General features: G+C 34.6%; 1 protein-coding gene across 22 annotated transcripts in view; it reads right to left on the reverse strand.

Moving 5' to 3' along the window:
• RIMS2 (regulating synaptic membrane exocytosis 2) overlaps window positions 1-24,492 on the reverse strand; it is a 451,223-nt gene that overhangs the window by 168,498 nt on the left and 258,233 nt on the right. For 20 of the 22 annotated variants that reach the window (XM_064646998.1, XM_064647058.1, XM_064647024.1 and 17 more), the window contains 3 exons: window positions 23,224-23,395; window positions 22,513-22,666; window positions 6,076-6,144 (listed from right to left, as the gene is read on the reverse strand). In XM_064646998.1, coding sequence (XP_064503068.1) covers window positions 6,076-6,144; window positions 22,513-22,666; window positions 23,224-23,395 — 395 coding nt within the window. Of the gene's footprint in view, window positions 1-6,075; window positions 6,145-13,236; window positions 13,264-22,512; window positions 22,667-23,223; window positions 23,396-24,492 lie in introns of all 22 variants that reach the window. The other 2 variants (XM_064646980.1, XM_064646989.1) reach the window with 1 other exon arrangement.

A 24,492-nucleotide genomic window follows, 5' to 3' on the forward strand; every position in this document is an offset into this window, starting at 1 on the left:
GTACAGACATTGAAGTACAAGAGGAATGATAATAGCATAAGGTATTCTACCTGAATAAACATAATGAAAGGCAAGGTAATCAGTTAACAAAACACAAAAACCTCCTTTGTCTGAAAAATTCCTAGAAGTGAGAACTAGTAAATCAAAATTATTGTATTTATTAAATCTATATAAAGAAACAAATCTGTATATAGAAACAAATTAATTCCTTTGAGGAAAAAAGCCTCCTCCAGCTCTAACTTGTTATTGTAGTTGACCACTTGCACAGTATTGTTGCAAAAAAAGTTTATGATTATGTAATTAACTGCTAAGTCTAAGCTTGACCAAAACTGGGGTTTACATTAAACTGGAAACAGATAGGCATTTCTTTCTGGTAACTGTCACTGGTCCTGCTTCCTTATGACATATCAAAAGGCAGAAACTATCAGTATTCCCAGTAATTTTGCACCAACAAAACTAGACCTGTTTAGCTGTGTTCAAAGAAACAGATTATTTTCTATGCTTTGTTGCCTGAAAATAAACTTTGAAATTCATGACTCATTTACTCAAAACAAAAATTTCTATATTTATAAACTTCTTTTTAGGCAACAGGTCACACATTCAAGAGTAGCAGTTTCAGTAGGGCAACCTACTAACATGAGATAATTCCAAAGTCATCTTTTGGTTTTCTAGAGTTAATGCAGCTGATTTGACTGCCTGTACTGTAGGTGTGATTTAACTTCAATTTCAAAACTATTCCATGTGTCCTGGAAACAAGGTTAGTGAAAGTAGGTAAAAATATATTCTTGTGGAAGGAAATTATAGACAGAAAACAGGTCATAAATGCAGCTTGACCAACGAGTTGCTATTGAGCAAAGCAGATAATTATTTATAGCAGTAGTAAAAACAGGATAAACATTGGAATCTGCTTGCAGCTATAAATATTGAGTCATTACCATAGAATCAAAGGCTTTATAACTACGGCAAGCCTCTTAAATCAACACAGAGAGCACACAGAACCTGATAATCAGTACAGAGATAATCAGCGATAAACAACTTGAGCTGCGGACACCTAAAGATGGGCACATGACAAAGATATCCTCAATGCCACCATCTTTTTCTTTTCATGGGAAGTTTTCATTAAAAACCAATTCACATGAAAAAAGGGATATTACAAGGCACACTACATACACCTTATTCGGACCTGAAGTTTTAATTTTATTGGGTTTAGGGGAGACTATTAATATATTTGACTTAAATTATTTGCCCACACAGCATGGCTTTACTATGCAAATATTATGCTACGAAGGGTACATGTTCCGTAAATACTGATATTAATGAATTCTCACCAAATTCTACAGTTTTCAGGCACAAAATTGAAGAAAATTACAAACTTCCAAGTATGAAGTTCATATCAACAGCCCTAAAATAACCCTAAAAAATTAACTGAAGTGTAATAATGATTTTAATTTAGATGCCTTGCTGCTTTGTTGACTTGAAAGAAACTCCCTGTATGAAAATTGTTCTAGAAAGACAATATTAGAATTTTTGTTTGTCACAGGCAACACAATTGACTTGTTTCTGACACTGATGCTAAGTAGTGTTTTCTGCACTTTAGCATCTGTACTTGATTGAGGCATCAAGCTTTCTCTATATCAGATATTTAACATTTTAACACCCACTGCGGTTGGGCTTAGAACAAGCACTAATTAAAAGCAATTATATAATCATATTACCAGAAATGCTTAACATAGCAAGATTTCACACATGGGCACTTTGGAGAGAGTTCAGTTCTTTTATACAAACGTACTCAGCTTCTATGGTGATTTGAACATCTAAATGAAGAATTTGGATGTCCTCTAAAACAAGTGCTGACAGTAACTGATAAAATAAATTGAATTATTAATATCTGAATAGTCTATAAGTTGAAGATACATTATTCATGGCTTTGGGGAATTTTTTTGCATCATAATATTATTCTACAAATGTGGGAAAAATGAATGTGTAGTTAAAGGAACAATATTACAGTAGGAACAACTGGTTACTTCCTCTGTAGTAACTCGGTTCCTTAGAGGTATTTTTAGCTCTACAGCACTGATGATATTTATAGGCCCATCACTCTTGAGACAATTCTTTTGATCATTAAGATGTATGGAAGAGCATTCCCACACAGTAATAAACCAGAGCTTACTGTGTTTTCTGTCCTGTCCCTATACCCAGTAAGACTTGCAAAGTCTGGGGGGAAAAGGAACCAAACTACCAGTTACTATACAGATGTTTTTTCTTAGTTAAGTACTCATCTATGTATATTTTCATGTGTCCCGCAAGTCAAATTAGCCCTCCTCACACTGTTGATTAGAATTTACCAGTCTTTTCATGTAGCGTTTCCTTCTTAGAAGTGCTCATCACCACAACTGTAATTCATCCCAGCTAGGCTTGCCCTTCTGTGAGAAGTATCCATCAAGAGCATCTCTGATAGGAATGCAGCTTCATTGCACATTTCTGTTGCCTATTATGTGCCTTTGTCGCTCTGTAGGCATTAGGACTGTGACAGAATAAAAACTAACATGCTGAGCTCGTGCTTGCTTAACTTCACTTAGAATGCTACTGATAGTTACTAATAATCTGAAAATAAAACTTTGATTAAATTACATTTTTACTTTCATAGTAGAGTGATATAGCTTATATTTAAAAATAATTTAAAACTAGTTTCAACTAGTTTTAAAAAAAACATTGAGAGAATTTAGATGTTTGAAGAGGAAGATGACAACTGAGGAAATGATGCTAAAGATTTTTTTTAATAGTAAAAATGCTAAGTTAAAAATTCAAATAGTAAGAGAACAAACATAAAAATAAAAAGTATACATTAAGAAATGAAACTCAAAATGCAAGGAGAAGCTTGAACATGTACCCTTCATATCATAATATTTGCATAGTAAATCCATACTGTGTAGATAAAATCTTTGAGTCAAATATATTAATATTCTCTCTTAAAACAGATAAAATTAAAACTACAGGTCTGAATTATAAAAATGTGTTAAGAACTCTAAGCATAAAAGTAACGTATACATAATTTATTTAAAAGTAAGGAAAATGATTAAAGATCTATTGACCTAGAGGGTCAGCCATTTTAACATGGCTTGAATTTCCCTTCCAATTTGGGGGGGATTTTTGAGACACATAGGCTATTGTTTTTAACTCAAGGGAGAACCTGGAAAGAACAGATTTTAGAGCAGGACATTGGGTATTAACATATAATAAAAGAAGAAGGTTGTGGGTGTTTATGTCTGTAGTTACTGGGCTTTTGGGTCACTGCAGGCTCTCATTTAAGGCTAGCTAGTGATCTACAATGAAATCCATATTTTAGTAAGGATAGAAGTCACACACTCCATGTGCTAACGCTGTCTTTCTATAGGCAGTTGATCCCAAGCTATAACCAAAGTGTTTGTGTGTTCTGTATCTGCTTTGAGAAGCAATTATCAACAAGATTCAAGTATAAAAATTCAACTCACACTATTAGCAAGTAAGAAAAGGATTTTTGTTTCCTCTGCAGGGAGGGCTACAACTTGACAGTGAAAGAATTCTTTTGAAAAAAAGGACTCCTCAGGTGTTTTGAGAAGTGAAGCAAAAATGGATAATTGCTTTTCATTCTTCTTCAAACACAGAAATAATAATTTCTTTACTGATTGTTACTGGTTTTTTTCTAATTTACTTGGTTCTAACTATCCTCTGAATAAATATCTTATTTGTATTCTTATTTGCTCCTGAAACATACTGCTATCTTTTGCATTATGACAAAAACTTATCACTATAAATGTATTTTGTCTCAAGGCTGTGGACTGCATTCTTTTACTTGGTAAAGCTCTTCTCTACAGAGACTTGCAATGCAGTTAATACAGAATTCACTGCCTTACATTCTCCCATAATTCATCTGTTGAAACATCTCAGATTAATAGCATTTCATAATACACTGTAATGCTGATGAGATATTGGTGTAGAACAGAATTTTAAACATTAATATCTCAATATTTTAGCCTTACAAGAATGATGAGAATTTTATGATTAAATGATCTTGACAATACGTGTCTCTGTTCATAAAGTCAGACTCAGTGGGTTTCTTGTACTCAGTAGGTTACAGTAGGTTCAACATAAAACTATGAAGTATCTGGGAAGAAAACTATTTAGAAATTATAGTCCATATTCATTGAACTTGTTAACTATCATGCCCAATGTTCAATTTTGGACACTAGAAAGAAAAAAAAAACACTCAAAAATCCACCCTGTTTTTTTCTGAACTGTATTTAGTGTTGTAACATAAATAATGTTTTGTAAAGTGCTCTGGAATTTTTCAAAAATCAATATAAAAATATTGTATTGCTTTTATCAGTAAGCACGTAAGAGCATCCTAAAGGGCATGTGGAAATGCTGATGTACACCCAGACAGAGCTGCTGGTGACAGACAACTTTGAGGGCCAAAGTTTATTATTCAGGACACCAAAACTAATGCTTTAAAGGGTTTGAGGGCTATGCCTAAGCAATCTAAAGACAAACACAGAACTGTTAATGCTGCTCCTTCTGCTATCCTGTGCTGATTAAATCCAGCAAAGATGAAATATAATAGATCTGTTCTAGTCTTTCTGATCCTATGATGAATGTACATTATATTTGAAGAGAGTTATTTTAAATTCTTCTAAAAATTTCTTTTTAAATACGTAATATTCTATGATTCTATGATTCTATGAATATCACAAAACCCTTTGTGACAGTTGCTGGTGTAGAATACACATTAGCCAGAAAAAAAGACACAGAAGTTTTTCAATCTATTTATCATTGGTTTCTTAAAAGCCTTTCCTGTTGACAGAAACAAGAGACTGATATTATGAATAAAAGTAAATTAAAGAGGAGCCAAAACAGAATTCCTGTTCTTCTTCAAGATTTCTAGAGTTAATTCACAGGTGCAATACTTGGAATATGCATTAATTTTACAGAAAGGATCACTGAGAGTACTCAACAGATCTTAGCAAACATACTTTGTGTAATACAGTATTTATATGGCAGACAGAAAAAGAACAAAGTGAAGTGTCATGTTAAATAAGACCTGAAAATACAAAATGAAAGAACTGGGGTAAATAAGAAAGAAAGAAAACAAAGAGAGACAAATGGCTTCATGCAAAGAAGGCAAATATTTAAACTAAGATTGTGATGAGTCTGCAAATGAGTAGAGGAACCTTAAATGAGAGAGGGATGATAAGGAGAGTGGACGATAAGACAAGGATAAACCAAAAGACTTGTAAACACAGAGACAGCAGCACAAAAAAAGAAAGGCAATAAATTAATATTTCAAAACCAAAAAGATCATCAAACTTTCCTACCACACAGACAGGCTGAATTAAAATGCAACTAAGGTGTAGAATTGTCAGTAAAAATTCAAAAGCTAAAAGATCCTAAAGGTACATCAGAAACTCAGGTAAGGGAAGTAGACTTATTCACTGACCTGTACAGACCATAATTTTACAAGTTGTCAAAATATGAGTTTATCAAATCATAAAATTTTAAATCTAGATGTTTCAAAAGAATGTCTCTAATGTTCAAGCACCTGGCAAAACTCAGTACCTTTTTCCAGGACAAGAAAAAGATAACAGCTTTAAAATGATGCCACAGTAGGCACTCTAGAAATATATCCATCAATCCCCCTTTTTCCCTACCATTATTATTACGCTCCAAAGTTAAGTTGACACATTTCTAATTTAACTCATCAACAGCAATATGGGAGCCCTTATTTTGGGGAGGACAGGCAATCTGAAAGCCTTAGTGCCTATTAACCAAATGACCATTTCTAGGCATTTAATAAAAACAGTACTTTTATGCTATTTTTTCATTTTATAAAAGCAACAAGGAAATTCACACTGATTTTTCCCCCTCTATTAGTAATTTTTGAGGTTAATATATATTACCCATAATACTTATTTTAGTCTCTTGAAAAAATATACATTTAGGTCCCACTTATTATTCACTAGAAAAACATAAAATTCATAATAAATTATAAATAAGTTATATTTCTACTGAACATAGACAGGTAAATTTAGACAGTAATACCTGAAACAACACCAATTCCATCATCACAGTCATAATCAGAGACTTCACTGTCGCTGATTCTTTTGGATCCTGGGGGAAAAAAAAAGAAATGTATATTTGTCTTCCTGTAAGTTAAAACTATCCTTAGACAATAACACATAAATATGTACAGATTTCACCCTAGACAATGAATCATTAATATCAGCATATAAGGTTAATTATTCATGTTACATTATTGCAAATGTTTTAGTTTGTACCAACTATTTTCAGCTAAATCTTTAACGCAATATAAAATGAAATGCTGAAATACATCTCCACAACACTGTTTTTAGGAAATATTTTCATGTACTTCATATCTATATGTATTGATTCCATACAGACACTGGATTCACACTGTTCATCTTTCAAGTTTTCATATAATGGCACCATCACTCCCTAGAGTCTTTGAATAACAGAAAAATTAATAAAAGCAATAATATTAAATAGATGTAGGATTTTCTTTGAGGTCTTAGCAAGGATTATCAGGAGAACAGGCAGCTTCACACATATAGTGCGTCATTAAAAACAAGCAAACTATTAAATGCTCTGTAAGAGTACACCTGCCAAAAGAACTAGAGCTTAGTTGGAGAAAGTAGGTTGCACAACCACAATTAGAGCCAAAATGCAGGATGAGTATATACATCAGTTTGTGTTTACCTTAATTTTACTTCAGTCTTCTGCGGCATCTTTTAAACAGCATTTGATTGCTGAGATTAGAATTAAGCACTGGCATGTGAATTCTAATTCTAATTATTCTAATTCTAATTATTCTAATTCTAATTATTCATTTGCTTTTTTTAAACGTGAAAAACCCCTGTTCTTCACCAAGATGGTGCGTCTATTCTAATTTTCTGGCCATCTAAAAATAGGTAACTCGAAGGTTAGACTAGAAGGTAGAAACTTTAATTATCATCACAATTTCAATCGTATGCAAGATTTTTCTTATTCCTGGCACAGCACAATTTATTCTGAAACACACACACACACAAATACAAGTAAAAACTGGGAATAAACCTGAAGAAGCCCAGGAAAAAGCAGTACTAATGCTCTGTCTGGGTAACTGGCACAGAAGGATCTGTAGTCTCCTTTTCCCAATAAAAAACTGGAAGAGCAAGCACTAAGAGCATTTTTGACAAAAATAAAAAGGTTTCAATTTAAGGAAATGTTAGAAATCATTTGAATTAGGAGAACTGCTGTTGTTTGTAAGACTGTCTAACATTTGTCTACCCACCAGGGGATAGTGGAAGGTCCTTCTTCAGCGGAAAGAATGTGCTTACAAGAACTGTATGAAAAAAGAGTTCTGTGTTGCACCCTTCTAGCTTTTAGCAGGCAGGGATCCTGGCAACTGAGACTTCTCCTAAGCTTTTTACCATAAGTAAGTAATCTACTCATTCTCCACAAATTCATATCATTTCTTTTTGAGTCATAGTATTTTCTTGGCCTCTGTAATATGCTATGTCAATAAATTCTGCAGTTCAATTATGCATTGTGCAAAATCAACTTTTCTATATTTTATTTCTATTAGATTATTTCAGACAATGCCCTCTAAGCCTTTGTATTCTGAAAACTTGAATCAGCATTCTGTATTTTCCTATAGTCATCTCTTTTTTTTTTTTGAGCTGAAATAACATTGTTTTGTTCCTTTGAATATGCAAACCATTCCATATTTCTGATTGTTCCTGCTGTATTTGTTTGTATGTTTTCTAGTTCCTCTGTGTCCCTTAAGAGAAATAGGAAGTGATTTCAGCAATTAAGATGTGGGTGTATGAATTTATAAACTAGATTGCAGACTATTTCTTTGGGGGAAAATTTCTCCGTTTAAAAACTATTCAACTAAAAAATGGTATAAGTGTGATATGTGCTAATTCTTAGAGAACAATCTTGTCTGCCAGTACACTATGCAATTTCAGTAAAGAAATGTTAATTGTGGTTATTCAATTGTAGTAAAGGTTGGTGCTTTCCTCACAAATAGGAAATTAAAATAAGTACAGGGAAAGTCATGCAATTCTCATATGGTAGAATTATTAGATCGATTTATTAAAAAATTTTAGAAATAGCCATGCTACAATGGGTGGGGTCAGGTGTCTTTGAGTTAAGAAATAACAGGAAGTCTTTCTGTAAAAAATTAACAAGAAAATGATGACCATTAGCCCTCAAGAAAACCCAGAAGATGAGGGCAGGAGTGAAGGAAAAGATTTTGACCTCCTCTGATTATTTTCTTAATTATAGTATTACAGAGGCCCAATAAAAATCCTTCTTTCTTCCCAAAGAAAGCATCCATTCCACCTGTGATGCTGTTCCTGCTGCCATTTTCAGCAAAGCCTTCTACTTGTGTGCTGATATACATGCCAGTGAGCAAGCAGGATTAGTCTCCATTTTCCTTTGCCACTGATTCAAAACCAGGTCATTAAAGGACAATATTTGTGACCAAACACTAAGCAAAAGAGCCATACCAGCTGGCTGGGATTTGGCTGGGGTCTGAAAGGCTTCTGCCTTTGGGGGGCAGAAGCCCCCAAAGTGAGTGCTAAGCAATGTGATTTTGTCCTCGGGAAACCCTGACCCTGCTCTGGCAGCTCTGTGGCTGCTGTGCAGAGATGCCAATAACAACACTCAGGCTCTGTCAGAGAGAAGACTGTGGAACCTGAAGCTGAGGGAAACTGAACAGTTTGCTGATGCTCATCACGTGGATGCTTGGAAAGGTTTGTATCGTGAAAGATGTAAAAAGGCTGAATCAACTGTGATTTCAATGGATATCATTTACTCATCATCTAATTCATTCTTATGAATGAATGTAATTAATTACAACTGAGGTTGCTTTTTATTTATGTTTATATTTACAGCTAAGCACATCTGCTTAAACATATTTTTAGAATATTCTGTATTCTGAAGGAAAAATTTGCATCTTTGAGGATGAAAATAGCAAGCTGTTGTCACAGTGGGCTATAGACTTCCCAGCTGTGTAGCTAAAATTATGTTGTTGTAGTCACAGGATACATCTGGCAGAAAAGAGAGATTAAGAAGCTTCAACAGATCACAGGCATAAGAAACAGGGCTTGCTTTCTCTTTCTCTCTCTCTCTCTCTCTCTCTCTCTCTGTCTCCCCAAGTGAGATCCATCTGCTCCAGAATCTCCTAATACTCAGCTCTAAATAATCATCCAGGATCTAGAGATCCTTTTCTCTTTTTAAGTACAGACTTCTATCTTTATTCCCATCCAAGCTTTAGGAAGAGCTGGGGCATGGGGAAAGTGAACAGCCCAGGACTGAGATGTGCCAAAGGATTGGAGTAGAGGAAGAATAAAAACAAGGGAAGAATCAAATTTCAGCACTTTCCCAAATTGCATTTTTTACTGCAAAGAGGAGAGTCTCTAGTAATAGCTGACATTGCTTAAATATGAAAACTTCATCTGTAAGACGACATATGAAGCTCGTTCGCACCATCTCTTCTATCTCCCCAAGCTACTTTACCCAACTCTAACTACTAGCAGATAAACCGACTGAAAAATGATAATCATGTTTAAGGAATATTTCCCATTTATTTACAAATGTAAATTTAAATGATAGTAAAGAAGTCAGAAAAAATTCAAAGCAGAACTAATTACTTGGTTTTATCATTGGAAATCAATGTTTTCAGGAAGGACACAGGAAGGAAAGCATGTCAATTAAATATGTAATGTCAAGAACTACTGACTGGAATATATAAGTTCTGCAAAGGAATCAAATTATATTTATTTAAAACATCTTCCATTAACTTCAGAAATGGAACAAACTAGAATGGGCAGAGGTCAGAATCTTTTATTGAACGCAGTATTTGAAATGTCAATATAATTGCTGGCAGCTTAGTTTAATATTTCTTACAATTTTTGCAAAAGTAATTTCATCTGCTGTATATTAATTTTAGAAGGTAATTTTCTTTCTAACATATTGACAATGTAAATTTGAAGATCTAGGCATCAGTCCCACCTTAGCCATGTCTTTTCAAAATACTACTTTATTATCAAAGTAATTTGAATCACTGATCATAAAAATGAGAAAGAGCAATTCATATTTTTTCTGGGAAATGTGACAATGAAGCATCTCACAAATTAATCCAAATTAATATAGAGAATGAAATTCTTATTTAGCATTTTAGTGTATGTCTTAAACTGTTTGACATATATATTATAAAATAGGGTATTCAAATCCATTCTAACATAAATTCAAAGTTCAGTAAAAAGCTTAAGCATGTAACACTCAGGACACTGGATGCATCAAATAAATGCATGGGTGCCCATGGTTTGCATATAATTAACTTTTTCTTTGATGGATTTTAAACATGAGAAATGGCATTAATTAAGTCTCACTGCCATTCTACTGGTATTTAGCTTATTAATGAAACTGTATTGGAGGTATTATTACCCTTTTGTCTGATAGCTGGGCGGTAACAGATGGTAAATACGGACTTCTGAACTCCTTCCACCAGGATTAACAGTTATTACAGTTACAGACTGAAGGCAAAATAGACCCCATGCTGTATGATTAGCTAATGTAACCCTCATAAAAATGCCTTAATTCAGCATAACCCCAGGCCCAGTGAAATCAAAAGATATATTCTTATTCACTTTAGGAGGTTTCGGTTTAATAACGTTCAACTATCAATAAAATTTTTCCAGGGGCAATGGAAAACCAACTCATCTGACCTTGACAACGCTCAGGATCCTCCTGCCCATCCACACCTACCTACTCCTTCCCTACGATGCTGCTCATGTCACCATCCCCATCAGCACAACTCTGCAAGAACATGAACACAGTAGGACTGGAAGCTTACAGCACTTTCACTGGAGCTTCCATGGCAGACCTGGGGAAAAACCCCACCACCTAAAACCCATTAGGACCATTATTTTCAGTTTCCATTTAGCAAGTACTTTCTGTTTAAGTTTTTACTATTTTACCATTTACATTTTTACTTTCTACTAGGCAGAAAAAGGATTTATAATACAGTAGTTTCTTAGTATAAAAACATTTCCATTTTTCATCTTCATGGCTAGCAATAATATAAAGAAAACCATGAGGTGTTTCTTTCAATTTTATGAATTAAATATTTTTTTTTTGTGTTAACTTTTCATGGGCTGCAGTGTTGGTGGCCATGAAAGCTAATAGAAATTTAAACAATGCATTTAATTGCATGTTTTAACATATGGTCAGCACTGGAGTGGTCAGGCAGTTGAACTAGATGATCATTGTAGGCCCCTGCCAAAGGAAATATTCTATTCTATTTCCTCAGAATCACATTTATATCCATAACATTCTAAATAACTGGAACTCTCCCAGATAAATGAAACAATATTCAAACAAATATTTTCTTGCAAAGCAACCAAAATCTGTGAAGGGTTTCAAAATACCCTCTGCCTTCTACATGACAACTAAAGTTGGCACAGAGTTTTGCTTCACTCTATTATTAATATACAGAGGTAATAATGCAAGATATAATACCTTCTATACTTCATATATTGCCCATTGATATTTCTGTTACAGGCCTCAAGAGAAGACCAGTGCATAAGGTTCAAAACTCTACTAAAACCATAGGACCAACCAATATAGAATGGACTAGGACAGAGGATAGAATGAGAAATAAAATTAAGGTGAGTCAGCTTAAATAGAGAAGGAAGTGCCAGTTATTTATGCCTCAGGAATTCTCTATTTTTCCTTGTGGAGGAAAAAAAAATAAAACTAAAAGGAAGAAGACAGCAGACTGAGCTCCCAAGCTGGAGATCCGGTCCCTTACAATGCAGGAAGCTTTTTTCCAAGGTTGTGTAAACTCCTTGGGAGAACAAAGGGTAGTGAAGCATGCTTATAGTTCCTTCCCTGAAGCTCACAGAAGGCCTTCACAACCACTTAAAGGCCCTTAGCATTGCCTGTAATTGTTCTGTGTACAAAGCTGACATATAAGCAACCCCAAAATCAGTCTCACAACTGTCTTAAGAATTTGCTCTCTGATATTCATCCAGCCTGTGCCCGAGGGTTCTTAGTGTGAGCTAATTTCTAATGCAGTCCTGCTGCCTCCACGTGAATATGTCACTTTATCCTCCTGCACATAATAGCGGGTTTTGGACTTTTTTATCAATTTCATCTACATTGACAGAGGAGTTTAAATACCAAATTCTATTAAGTTCCTACAGATCTTTGAAAATGGTTACTGGATAGAAGAGAGAGATACAAATCAGAACTCCTTAATTAAAAAGAAACATTATCAAGCTAAAATTTGTTTCTAATCCACATGTGCACAAGTACACAGATGCCACAGCAAACTTGGTCTCTTCCCATGTGAAGATACTGTAAAAAATGAGAAGAATGTGGGATAATTTCAGGAGAGAATGGAATGGAAGAAATACGGGAGATTGACGTTAGATGTAATGGAAACCAGATTTTATTAGTACTGTTCTCAAGAAAGCATTACTCTGTGGGGGTTTTGTTTCTTTCCACCATATTATGAATCTTATTTTCATAACAATGTGTTTCATTTTTTTAACGTAACTAAAAGATAATTACTTGAACCAATTCTCAAAGAGATTCTAATAATTAAAACTTCAGGATCTGCAAAAAGTCCCACATGAAACGCACTACAAAATTTAAGTTTGTGAAAACTGCACATTATTAATTATATTTAATTAAGGCAAACTTCTCAGCTGGATTTGTAATGGGGAATTTAAAACACTATGAAAGTGTAGAAATTTGTATCAGTGTAAAGACTGATTTTGACAGTTCTTAACTTACCTCATGTCTGCATTCTAAAAATACTTACACTAGTTCTCAAGCAGCTGTAATATAACAGTGTTCCTTTAAATATAGCTTAAGCAAACTAGCAAAATTCCTAGTATAGTTAACAAAGCTCACTACAGTTTTCCTACCATAGCTGTACCTAAAATAAAGGCAAGCAAAGCAAGTATGGTGTTACAATACTGCTCCAGTATCAATACTGAGATGTTAAGAATAGAGAAAGAAAGCCAACAAAAGACCTATTACTGAAAAGCAGACAAGAAAAGCCAAGGAACTTTTAAGCAATTTAGCATGTGCACAAAAGGTAGCAAAAGCACACCAACAAAATATCAAATTATAATTTGCACGCATATGGAAGCAATAAGCATTTCTGGCATGCTTAAAATTTACCTGAATTATATGAATATAAGCCTTTATCTGGAAAACAAATATTGAAATGAAGTAGTGTCAGGAAAAAATACATGAATCAGTACATGTAACAGGGATGATTAGAACCTTAAACTTCATTATAATTGCTGCCAGATGCTGAAAATTTTGATATTTAGGCCACATTCCTTCAAAATAATAAAACTCAAGCATACAAGAGAAATTAAACTACAAAAATGTCAATCACTTCTGGATCACCGGCTGTACTCAGTAGTCACAGAGGACTAGCAGAGCTATTTCAGTAAGTTCCAATTCTGAAATACAACTGGTCATTTTTACTCTAAGCATTTAACTTTTTAAGGGCAAAATGTATATTCACCTAGGCATACAGTATGAGCTGCTACCCTTAAAGTTATTGCACACTTCTGTTGTCACCTCAGCATTAGCAGAACTTTCCCAAGATGTAGTTATGAATCCTACTTTAAATTTAGCAGACTCAGAAGTGCTGTTCAAGTCAATCTTTTCTCTCCAGTTAGGTCTTGATTTGGTAAATATGTACATACATAAAAACCTTATCTGCATACCATTGTTACCATTGAATTTAAGAGTCCTGATGTGTTCTCAATGATCAAATACTTGCACCATCTGATTTATTGTTTGCGTTTCTTAAGTCTGACTGTTTATGTATTTTAGCTTTCCATACAATCCTACCAGTTTTTCTAAACTGGACAGATTAATAGTAATTGAATATCTGAACAATTATGGAAATGTGAATTGCTACTTTGCATTTGCAGATTTTGTAAATATGACTTTCATCAGGTAATATGAAGAAGCTGGGAAGTCAGAATAACATTAATAGTATCTTGTCATTAGCAAGACATTATGAATATTTTTGTTCCTTGTAGTTGAACAGCTCACAGACATCATCTTAAATAGAAAAGAGTGACAGTCTGTGAGTAAATAATGCACCTCAGATGATAAGACATGACAGTGTTCAGGGGAAAATGAAAATTTCAATTTCTTGCCAGCTGGTGCTGTTAAAGGATTCACTGGATGACTAAGTACCTTCTGGCAAGTCACACTTTTTCTGACATCTAGGTACTAACTATTTTAATATGTGGATCACATCACTAAATCATCTACTACTTACAATTTTTAACTCTCATATTATCAAATTTTTTCTTGATAAATGTAATAAATTTTTATGTCCCAGATCCAGTATTCCATTCAGCAATATAATTTCGAAGTGAATGATAGGAGGTTTTTTCAGCATCATTTACATTTTAGATGTGATCTTTATCTTGTAACTTCTCTTAATATTTGTATCCCTTGGTACTATTCTCTGCTAGTTATGAATTTAATTAAAAACTGACTCTTATTTGGCTACAAAATGATGAAAAATGGAGTTAGGGAATTTTCCCAGTTTATCCCAACAACATCAGAAAGTCACCAAAGGTTCAAGTGTGCCACACTCACCCCAAAAAAAATCAATTAACACAGTCTAGAAATTATTTACAGGGTTAAAAATTATGGACTTTCTCAATTTAACTGCTTGAAAGTTCTGTAAAAGGTAGAGCTTCTGAAGAGCACAAAAATACTGAGGTTTTAATGGGATTGAGGACCAAGGAAGCCATGTTTGTTTCTATATGGTTACAGTACAGAAAGAAAAAAGTAGGAATAGCATCAAAACCATTTGAAAACTTCATTAAAACTATCACATTTTATATGATAGCTTATAATGCTTTCATAATAAAAAATATACAAATTACCTTTAGTCTAAAAAAGGAAACTAGGTCATTAACTTGCTATTTATTAACTGCTTAGCAAGGTTACTTTACTCTGTGCACTGAGTTCTTTGTTGAAAGAACATTGTTTTCTGTCATCATTACATGACAGAAGAGTAGTTTAATAACATGATTCTATCAAGTAATCAGAGCAATATTGTAATAATCAAATTCCCTTAAACTTCTTCAAAATAGGTCTTTAAGTATTTTTGCAGTTTAATTACAATTTAATAAATTAACACCTTGAGTTTCTTTTATTAGAAAAAGAAAAATTTTTTATTGTTTAAGGCCTTTTTAGACACCCCTGTATCATGTTAAATACCTTTTAATTAAAGTATTTAATAAACCATAGAGGTACAATAAATAAATAAATAAATAAATAAATAAATACTGGTATATATATCCATATTCTGTTAACAAAAAATATCAATGCATGCAAACAAAGACGACATGCCCAAGGCCTGTGCTCTATAAAAGAAAGAGAAATTTTAAAGAAGAAGCATGAAAGAGAAAAATAAGTGTTATTCTTGCTCTCTAGGGTAAAAGTCTTATAATAAATTAATCATTCATAGTCTGTGCCACCGACCATAAAATGCTCCATATTATAATTTGAAAAAAGTCACTGATGCATGTTTCCATTAAGTACAATTCACTTACCTACTAGTGAACAGCATAATTATAATTTCCTCAAGTAACGTTCAGTGACATTGAAAATTATCACACTGACTTACCAAACTCACAACAACCTAAAAGGAAATTGCTGAGACAGCAAAATCACAATTCTACAGTAAAATGAGACTCCACTGACCTCCAAGGAAGTAAACAGCTTTCATTGAAGAAGACTGGGCATCATTTCACAGGGGCTCAGGTTTCATAGGATAATGTTTCAGATATATTTGGAATTAATTATTGTTAAACTTCCATGATTTTGGTACTACCAAGTGTATATCTTGATGTTCTATAATACAGACTTGGCAATTTTACCATTTAAATAATGGAAGAGAGGGCTTGAATTAAGTTATAATACTTAACTCCTCTTTGGTTTGGTGGTACAGCCACAGACATTAAAAAAACCCCTCAGCATTAGCAATGACAGGTCAATCCAAAAATGTTTTTCAAAAATTAATAAGCTATGAGGTTCTTTATTTGTGAATTCAGTCTATCAGTTTGCTTTTATTCTAGTTAGATGTAATATTTTTTATCATGTTAAAGTCTCAACATTGCCCCAGAAACTGCAATCTCACTGGGGAGAATGTACAAAGCTGAAAGAAGACAATAAAATTTTCCACGTGATTCAAAACACTTTGTTTCTGCATTATAGATTTCTTTTTATTCCCATCTGAAAAAATAAATAAAATTTGGAAAATAAATGTTGTATATAGTTCTTTTGCACACCGTATGCAGGTTTTTTGTAGAACATAATATACTTAATTTTTTTCCCCAGAGATTAAATACTTGTTACTGTAATTTCTCTTCCTCCAGATTATTTTTTGTGCCTGAAGAATCATGAAACTCAGTGAATGGAGTCATTGATGAATTTCATTCTAAAAGTAATGGAAGTCAAATTCCCTTTAAAATAAAGCTACTCCACAATCTGTTTATTTACATAATTTTAATTCTGATTGATTTGGCTGTTTTTCAGTTCTTGAAATTTGATCCACCATTTTGGACTTCTATATGTTGATTTCCAAATATATCATTTCTAAAATTTCTTAGATCTTGTTTTCAGCAGTTTATCTCCCATAGTTTTATTACTTTTCCCTTACTGAGGACGCTCAAAATATAAAACTTCACTTTTCTTTTTCAAACCTTCTCACTGTAATTAAAAGCTCTCCTTCAACTGCTGCACATACCTATGTTGCAATAAGAGATCTGAAAATGTCTGGATTTACTGCTACATGCACATTTCTTCTCCTGGTGCATTTAGCTGTTACCCACACTGCACACCCACTTGCTGTGGTCTGCAGATCAATAATTCAGACAGCTTGGTTTTAAAGCTGCAAAATCCGACTTAGAAAACTAGCAGCAGTTACTTTTCAAACCTAAGTAATTAGGAAATTCTTAAAGCACTGGAGTAAAAGGAAATCTGCTTCCAAAACTAATTTAGAGTCAATGTAAAACTAAAAACTGTTCTTCAAAATACACAATAACTCTGTATTCAACAATAACTCAATACCAGCTCATAGTGCACAAATGCTCATATTACGTGGACATAGCTGTAAAAGATTGAATAAAAATGTCTCAGATACAATTTGATGTATATCTTTATATATTGGGCTACTTTGAGAGGAAGCAATTTTTGATTTGCAAACTCATGGTATAATCCCTGTTTGATTTCTGTATCAGTTCTCAATAAATAGAAATACTAAAAATAACTTCCACCCCAGTGTTCCAACGACTATGAACATAACTTTGAAACCACATTCAGTTTTCCATGTAGTCTGTATTAAGATTCTTACCTAATGTAAGATGGAAAAGTAACCTACTAACAACGGGAATTCCTAAATATTCTTTAAAATTATTTTTTATTTGCTGTTTACAATCTTTTTTCAGAAGCACTATAAAAAGAACTTCGCTTTGTTTGTAACTCTAGTTAATGTTGTCCAGAATTCTTAATGTATATCTGATTTTACACTAAATGTTAGAGAAAATGAAGTAATTTTAAAAATTCAGTTCAAAAGTCCAGCACATTTCACATAAGAAAAAGCTTAAAATATACTCATTGGATAAACATCGTCAGTTTATGAAAATCTGAAATATAATTAGCTGAAAGACCTAGTAAATCATAATCCTATGTTCTATATTAGTTCCAGTTTCTAAGTAGATGTCTCGAAAAACACAAAGGAAAAAGTATGGGAATGATCCTTCATCACTAGGAAGTTAATGGACCGTATGGATCAGAGGACTGAGCAAGAGAAAGTGGACGGCTGACTATCAGTCTGTACAACACACTACCCACTCAAAGATATTGAGAGATAAATATATGTAGAAACTAAGCTACTGTCTCTGGAAGCTGGTTCCAAAAAATGGCATATGGGGCTGTGTGGGAAGCTTGCACTTTGCTACTGGCAATCTGTAAATAGGACTTCACTCTTCAGGGCTGACAGTCTGCTCTTCTTCAGAAACGCTACAATTTAGTGATATTAAAAAGAGAATAGAAGTAAGTGGTAAGTGTAGGTGGTTCTTTTAAACTACCTTTAGAGAAAACCATTTAAGTATTGTCTTCAAACATATGTGTTTATCGCTACTTGGCAATCATGAAGAAAGCTTAGATGTGTAGATGTGCATTTACACTAACAACAAACAACCTTGTACTTCAAAATATCTCTTGTCATTTCTCACACTAACAATTTTGGGGGGCATTCAGTAAAGTACTTCATATTGTACTCACTAATTCTACATATAGAGGCATCACAGAAATGAACAAAAGGTAGGAGGACTGAACTGCTCAGATTTTGTGGCTCCAGAAATTGAAATCAGCCTACTGTATTAACAGCCCAGTATGTTTTCTAAGATGTGCATTGAAAAACATAAACAAACATGCTAGACAAGCCTTGTTGTCATTCTGGAAATTTTTTTTCACATTGTCATAATGTACCACTGGATAACATTTTGTTTCATCATGTACAAGAGTGTTATTTAAAGATACAAAAACATCTACAGACATGAGGAACTAATATATTGTTTAACTTAATACTCTTTTGACCCCCCCCCCCCAAAAAAAAGTAAAAAAACCAGACTTCTATGTGTTATTAATATAGTATAAATATTTTACATAGTGAAGGCAAACAGTCATAAGATATGCTGTCTGCCCTTCACCAGTCCCCTGGTGATGACATTTAGATTGGGAAGAGCCTTTTGGAGGCCGTCTGGTGCAATGCCTGTTTCAGGCTTGACTAACTTACATTGAATTGCTTAGAACCTTGTCTAATTGAGTACTGGATCTCTCCAGTAGGATGTTCCACCATCTCTTTGAACACCAAGAAGTAATTTTATTTCCATTTCAGAGGTGTGATAGCAATTGTGGTAGGGGGAAACAGTTTTTCCCCTGCAGTTATAAAATGGTAAAGCCCCAGGGGGTGGTGATCCTGGAAGTTTGGAAATTTTATCCAGTGAGCGCTTCTGCGAAACATAAACATACCACAAGCAAACAGAAGAGAAGGTTAGTTGTAGTTTGGTGGTAGGAGAACCAGCCATGTTGTAGGAGCCACGAGGAGAGACAGCAGCAGCCCCACTGGGGGGGGCTGCGGGGACCGGGAACAGCATAAAGCTGGGCTAGGTGCCTGCAGCTGAAGAGCTAAGAAAGTTTTCTCCACCGTGAGTGAGCAGAGACAGAGCAGAAGCAGAGAAGCAGCGTCCAGAGACTGTGGCTAAGAGCCAGGACAGATAAGAACTGAACCAAACAGCAAACGGCATGCAGCAAGAGAGAGAACTCCTGGAAGGAGAGCCGAGAAAGAGAGACAGCAGCAGAGAGACAGAGCTGGGGTAAGAACTGGAATAAAACCTCATACCCCTGAGACCTCCGAGAAAGGAGGAAGATGGACTCCTATTAAGGAGAGGAGCCTTGGAGTGCTGCAGCACCAGAGAGAGAGGAGCTGAGAAGCTCAAAGACGTCCTGAAGCTGGACCGGGATGGAGAAGGAATGCGGGGGGGTTGATCTTGGCCCCCCCCTCGCTGCTGCTGACAAGCCTGGCAGCCTGAGACAGAGCACAGGAGTTCTGGTAGAACTCTTGAGGCAAAGGCTTGCAACTGAATGCTGCCCAAGATGTTCTGACTCAGGGGTGAACCCCCCTGAGGGAGGGACTTTCACGAAGACGCCCCTGCATTTCGTGACATGCCTGTGGTGAAGCGAGTTTTGTCCCTGCTGGCAGTCCACAGGTGAGACCTTCGCTTGGAGTCGAAGGAGAGCCAAGAGGGGTGAAAGGAGACCCCCTTGTGTCTTGAAGACCCTTGTTTGGAGACAATGGGCCAAGGGGCTTGGAGACCCCCTTGTGTGTATTGAAAAGAGATCCAGCTACAACAATCCAGTTACGGCTGCTGCATAGAGACAGAGAGACCTGCTGCCTTAGAGACATTGCTGCTCTGAAGAAGGGATCTGTCCTTCTTCCCTCCTGGACTTTTATTTGGAGGGGAGAAGAGATCTGATCCATTGTAAATACTTATGTCATGGTAGAGATAGTTGAGATCGTGTGTATAATGTATTATAATATTTATTTGTACAGTCATTGTAATATATTCCCTTTTCCCCATTCTGAGTCTCGTGTTTTGTCTGGAAAAAACACATCTTATACTAGGTTGAGATGGGGGAGGGGGTTTTGACTAGAGAATTAGATTTTTTGAGGCTCTCAAACCATGACAGCAATAAAAAAAAGTAAAATAAAATTGTATTTTTAATTGCTAAATGGATTCTGCTGCCATTGCAGAACTCAGACCAGATGCTAAATTTCCTATTGTGTGTCTTTCCATTCCCCAGAAGGAATTTTAATTCCAGAAGACCATGTTCTGTACATTTAAAACTATCTGTTTAAACTGAAAATTATTTATGACACACAAGGATTTAAGACATGAATATATTCCCAGACCACTAGAGAAAATCCTTTATCGGATCTCAATCTCAGCACAAATGGACATAGAATAATTTAGTGTGGGAGAATGTGAATTCCCCAGCAATCCCAGTGAACATCTGAAATTGCTTATTCGGCTGAAGTTTTTAGAGCCCCAGGTTGTCAAACTAGTGCCCTGGAAACAGTCAGGCTAAATCCTCTTCATGGAAAAGCAAGACATCTATACCAAATCTTAGTGTTTCACCAAACCAGAAGTTTTGTTAATTCCTTTCATCTACATTTCCAGACAGGCATATAAGATTGTTCAGTTGAGCACATTACTATTATTAATATTTATTAGCATTAGTATATATTAGTATTACTTTTAAAAAAACTGACTGACTTTCAAATTTTGAATCAATATCATTGAACAGATCTTTAGTCAAGCAGTACTAAAATATGCTCAAAAATAAAGCAGTTACTGTTTTATTCATTCTTGATGGCAGTTATTTATTGCACATATGAAGCATGATAGACAAACAGGGTTTGTTTGAAGGGCTGAATATTTCATGAAAACCAGAATTTCACTAACTTCACATACAAACAGAAATGTCCAGCTGGTCTGTAAAAGTCATTTTACATGGAAAATTTAACTTCCTAAAATGTCTTAAAAGATGGCAGAAACCATGAAAAAAAATTTAAAAACTTTGCTGAAACACTCATGGTGTACATGAAGACTGAGGAGAACTGAATTGCAATAGAGCTCCTTACCTTTTAACTATCACTTCTTTCCTCCTTTTGTGGACAAGTATAATCTTACAACTTCCAGGCTACGCAATGTAAGTCTCTGATAATGTGTCTATCTCAGAATATTACGATATGGAGCATTTTAATCCTTCTCACCATCCAGTGCACAGAAGTAAAACAGATCAACTGTTTGAAAAACTTACATAAAATGGATTATTTAATGAAGACCCCACATGGAACATACGAAATATCCAACCTTGTTTAAGTGACTGCACAGGCATGTGCTTCTGTGAGTTTGTGTGAAACCTGCACACAAACTCACATACTCAAAGAAACCCCAAATAATTCTTAGGAACTGTTTTTGGTTAGTTGAGGTTCTTCTATAGTTGGGGGTTTTTTTTAAGGGAGTTGAGTTTTGTGTTGGTTTTTTGGGGATTTTTTTGGTGGTGGGTTTTTTTGTTCTGGTTTGCTGCTTTGGGGGTCTTTTTTTGGTTGGTTGGTTGATTTGGCTTCTTGGGTTTTTTTATATAACTGCTAACTGGTGTTTTATAAAGTCAATTCAGTGAAGAACAGTTTTAAATCACTGACAGTACTGAACAGTCAAACTAGAGAAACAATTAAATATTAAAGAAACAGATTTTTACCGTTAACTGTCTTATTCTTATGTATCTATTTTAAATAGCATATTGTATATACTCTATTTTCAAAATATCTACTGATACCTTCAAATTACTCTGGATTGAGTATAACAAAATCTACAAAATAGAATTTTAAAAGAAATTCTATTTGTGAACGTAAAATAGCTTCAAAGCAATGCATGATATTAATTTAGCTACATATGATGTTATATACAGGTCACTTTAAGAAGTATGAGGTAAAGAGAGAGGTCCTGAACATTCACTTTAGGTTAAACAGTGAAATGATGAACATAATATAGAAGATAGGACTTCATGATAAAAAGAGCACATTGCAAAAGACCGAGATAATTTACTCAAGCTGAGGATCTGAACTGAGTTGTCTCATAAGAAAAAACTGGTGTATTGCACAGTGGTCAATATTACCATTTGTAGCACGTCACACTCTCATTAGTAATCATATATCACCTAATTCATAATAGTTATAAATTAACATAAAAATTCTGTCACTTCTCTATCTGCAAGAATTTAATATACCTCATTACACATTGATTCAAATTAACTATACACAGTGTAAAACTAACAACCTACTTTGTAACCTCCGTGTGGGGCTCTCGCCATGGAGTTGTCTGCGTGGCAAATATGGTGAGGGATGGGGAAGTGGCAATGAAGAGACATCGTGTGTTTGAAGTTTGTACCAGTGAGGTTCATCATCTAGTAATGCTGTTTCTAACTCAATAAGAATCTAAAAAAGAAAGAATGGTTAAAAGTAGGAAAGCATTATATGATGGAATATTTTAAAGTAGGTATATTCATAAATGTTATTCTATTATTCTCTTACTGTTAAGGACTTTGTCTGAAGTTATATAAAAGTCTTGCATTTAATATGAAAGAAGTTCCTGTGCCTTTTACAACACCAAATACAACAAAAACCTTTCACAAAACCTTTGTTACCTTATGACAGCCTTTACAGTATTCAGATATCTTGTAGCAAGTTAGTGAGCGACATACCAAAATTTTGGTAAAATACAACTATGGCTAATATGGATTTTAATGAACAACTAGAATTGAGAAACCATGTTCATGCTGTTACTAAAACAGAACAAACACAAAAAGAATCTCATATCAGTAGTATGTGATAAGTGCAAGATCACTATTTGTTTACTACTAAGTGAAAGAAAGAAAAATATAACAATGAAACAATTTTGCTTTGCATAGTCAGTAACTTTTTCAAAAATACTGTATCTATACATGAGTATGTGAGCAACTGTATTTCCATAGTAAATACCAATACTTGTATACCTCTCCTAAAAATTCACTTTCTTCCTCTCGAACTCGTGCTTGGTCCCAAAGAGTGATTTCTAACATTCGTTCTCTAAACTCTCTCCGATGAACTGGAGAATAAATAAATGTCTGATTCCACTTTGGTTCCAATGTTTTCTTCACTGTTTTTGTTCTTCTTTTATTTTTATCACTGAAAAAAATAGTTAAATATTAAATATGTTCAAAATACCATTATACTGTAATAAGTATATCATGGAAAATAGGAAATCTTAAATCAGCAGTTCAGTTTGTAGGATCATGGGTACTATAATCTACATTAGGAATTTTCCTTTATTGTAAAGTTCAGCGCGTATATTGAGGATAATTCATAATTTCCTATTAAAAACTAAGATTAGGTGATTTCGAGTTCATGTGCCAATTTAAATTTTAAGAAGTTCCCTGAAAACCAGAAATGTTTTAATATTTTTGTTGGGTTTTGGTGGCTTTTTTCAAAACAGTATTCTAAAAAGCAAAATGTACTTCTGTAAATGGGATTTTCACAAGGCACAGTCTGATAGCAGAACATATATGCTGACAACATCAGGCACAGCAAAAATCTGCATTTCAGAAAAATGAGCCAGCTGGTTCACTCAAGCTTCCAGTCCTACAGCAGCTGACTCCAACTGCAGAGCAGGAAGGAGCAGCTGGCCCACACGAAGGAATGGTCAGGGAGCTTGCGGCAGTGCATGGCCTTCTCTGCAGGGTTTCCTGACTAAAGACCCCAGCTCCACAGCTGGGAAACCAGAAGCCCTGAAAATGAGTTACATATTCTTTTACAGCAACACTAGAAGGAACAGTGTTCGCAAAACAGCTCCCAAAATCTTTCGATGACTGCAAGGAACCACCCACACTGGAGGTGGACCTCCGCTACAAGGTGAGGTCTCCATGCAGGCCACCACGGCAGTCCTGGCTCTGGCTCCAGGGTGTTGTTGAAAGCAGTCTTTTGCAGAATATTTCTACTTGAAATAATTAATATTTTCTGATGGAAACAAATTTTGCTGGAAAACGCCCATATTCCTTCTACTGAGAATACTGACAAAAGTTCTCATAACAATGCCTAATTTTAAACCTGCTGATTGCTGCATAATGCAGCTGCCATTCTAATTTATGAGGATTTTTTAATAAGTAATGCAGACACAGTCTGTTTTTTAATACTTGCAACTTTAATATAGTCATTGTAATTTTGAACTGTTACTTAGAATCTGGATCAAAATATTAACTGAGAAATAATATTTTTAGACACACTGT

This window comes from Pseudopipra pipra, chromosome 1 (assembly GCF_036250125.1).
Source record: "Pseudopipra pipra isolate bDixPip1 chromosome 1, bDixPip1.hap1, whole genome shotgun sequence".
Classification (NCBI taxonomy): Eukaryota; Metazoa; Chordata; class Aves; order Passeriformes; family Pipridae; genus Pseudopipra; species Pseudopipra pipra.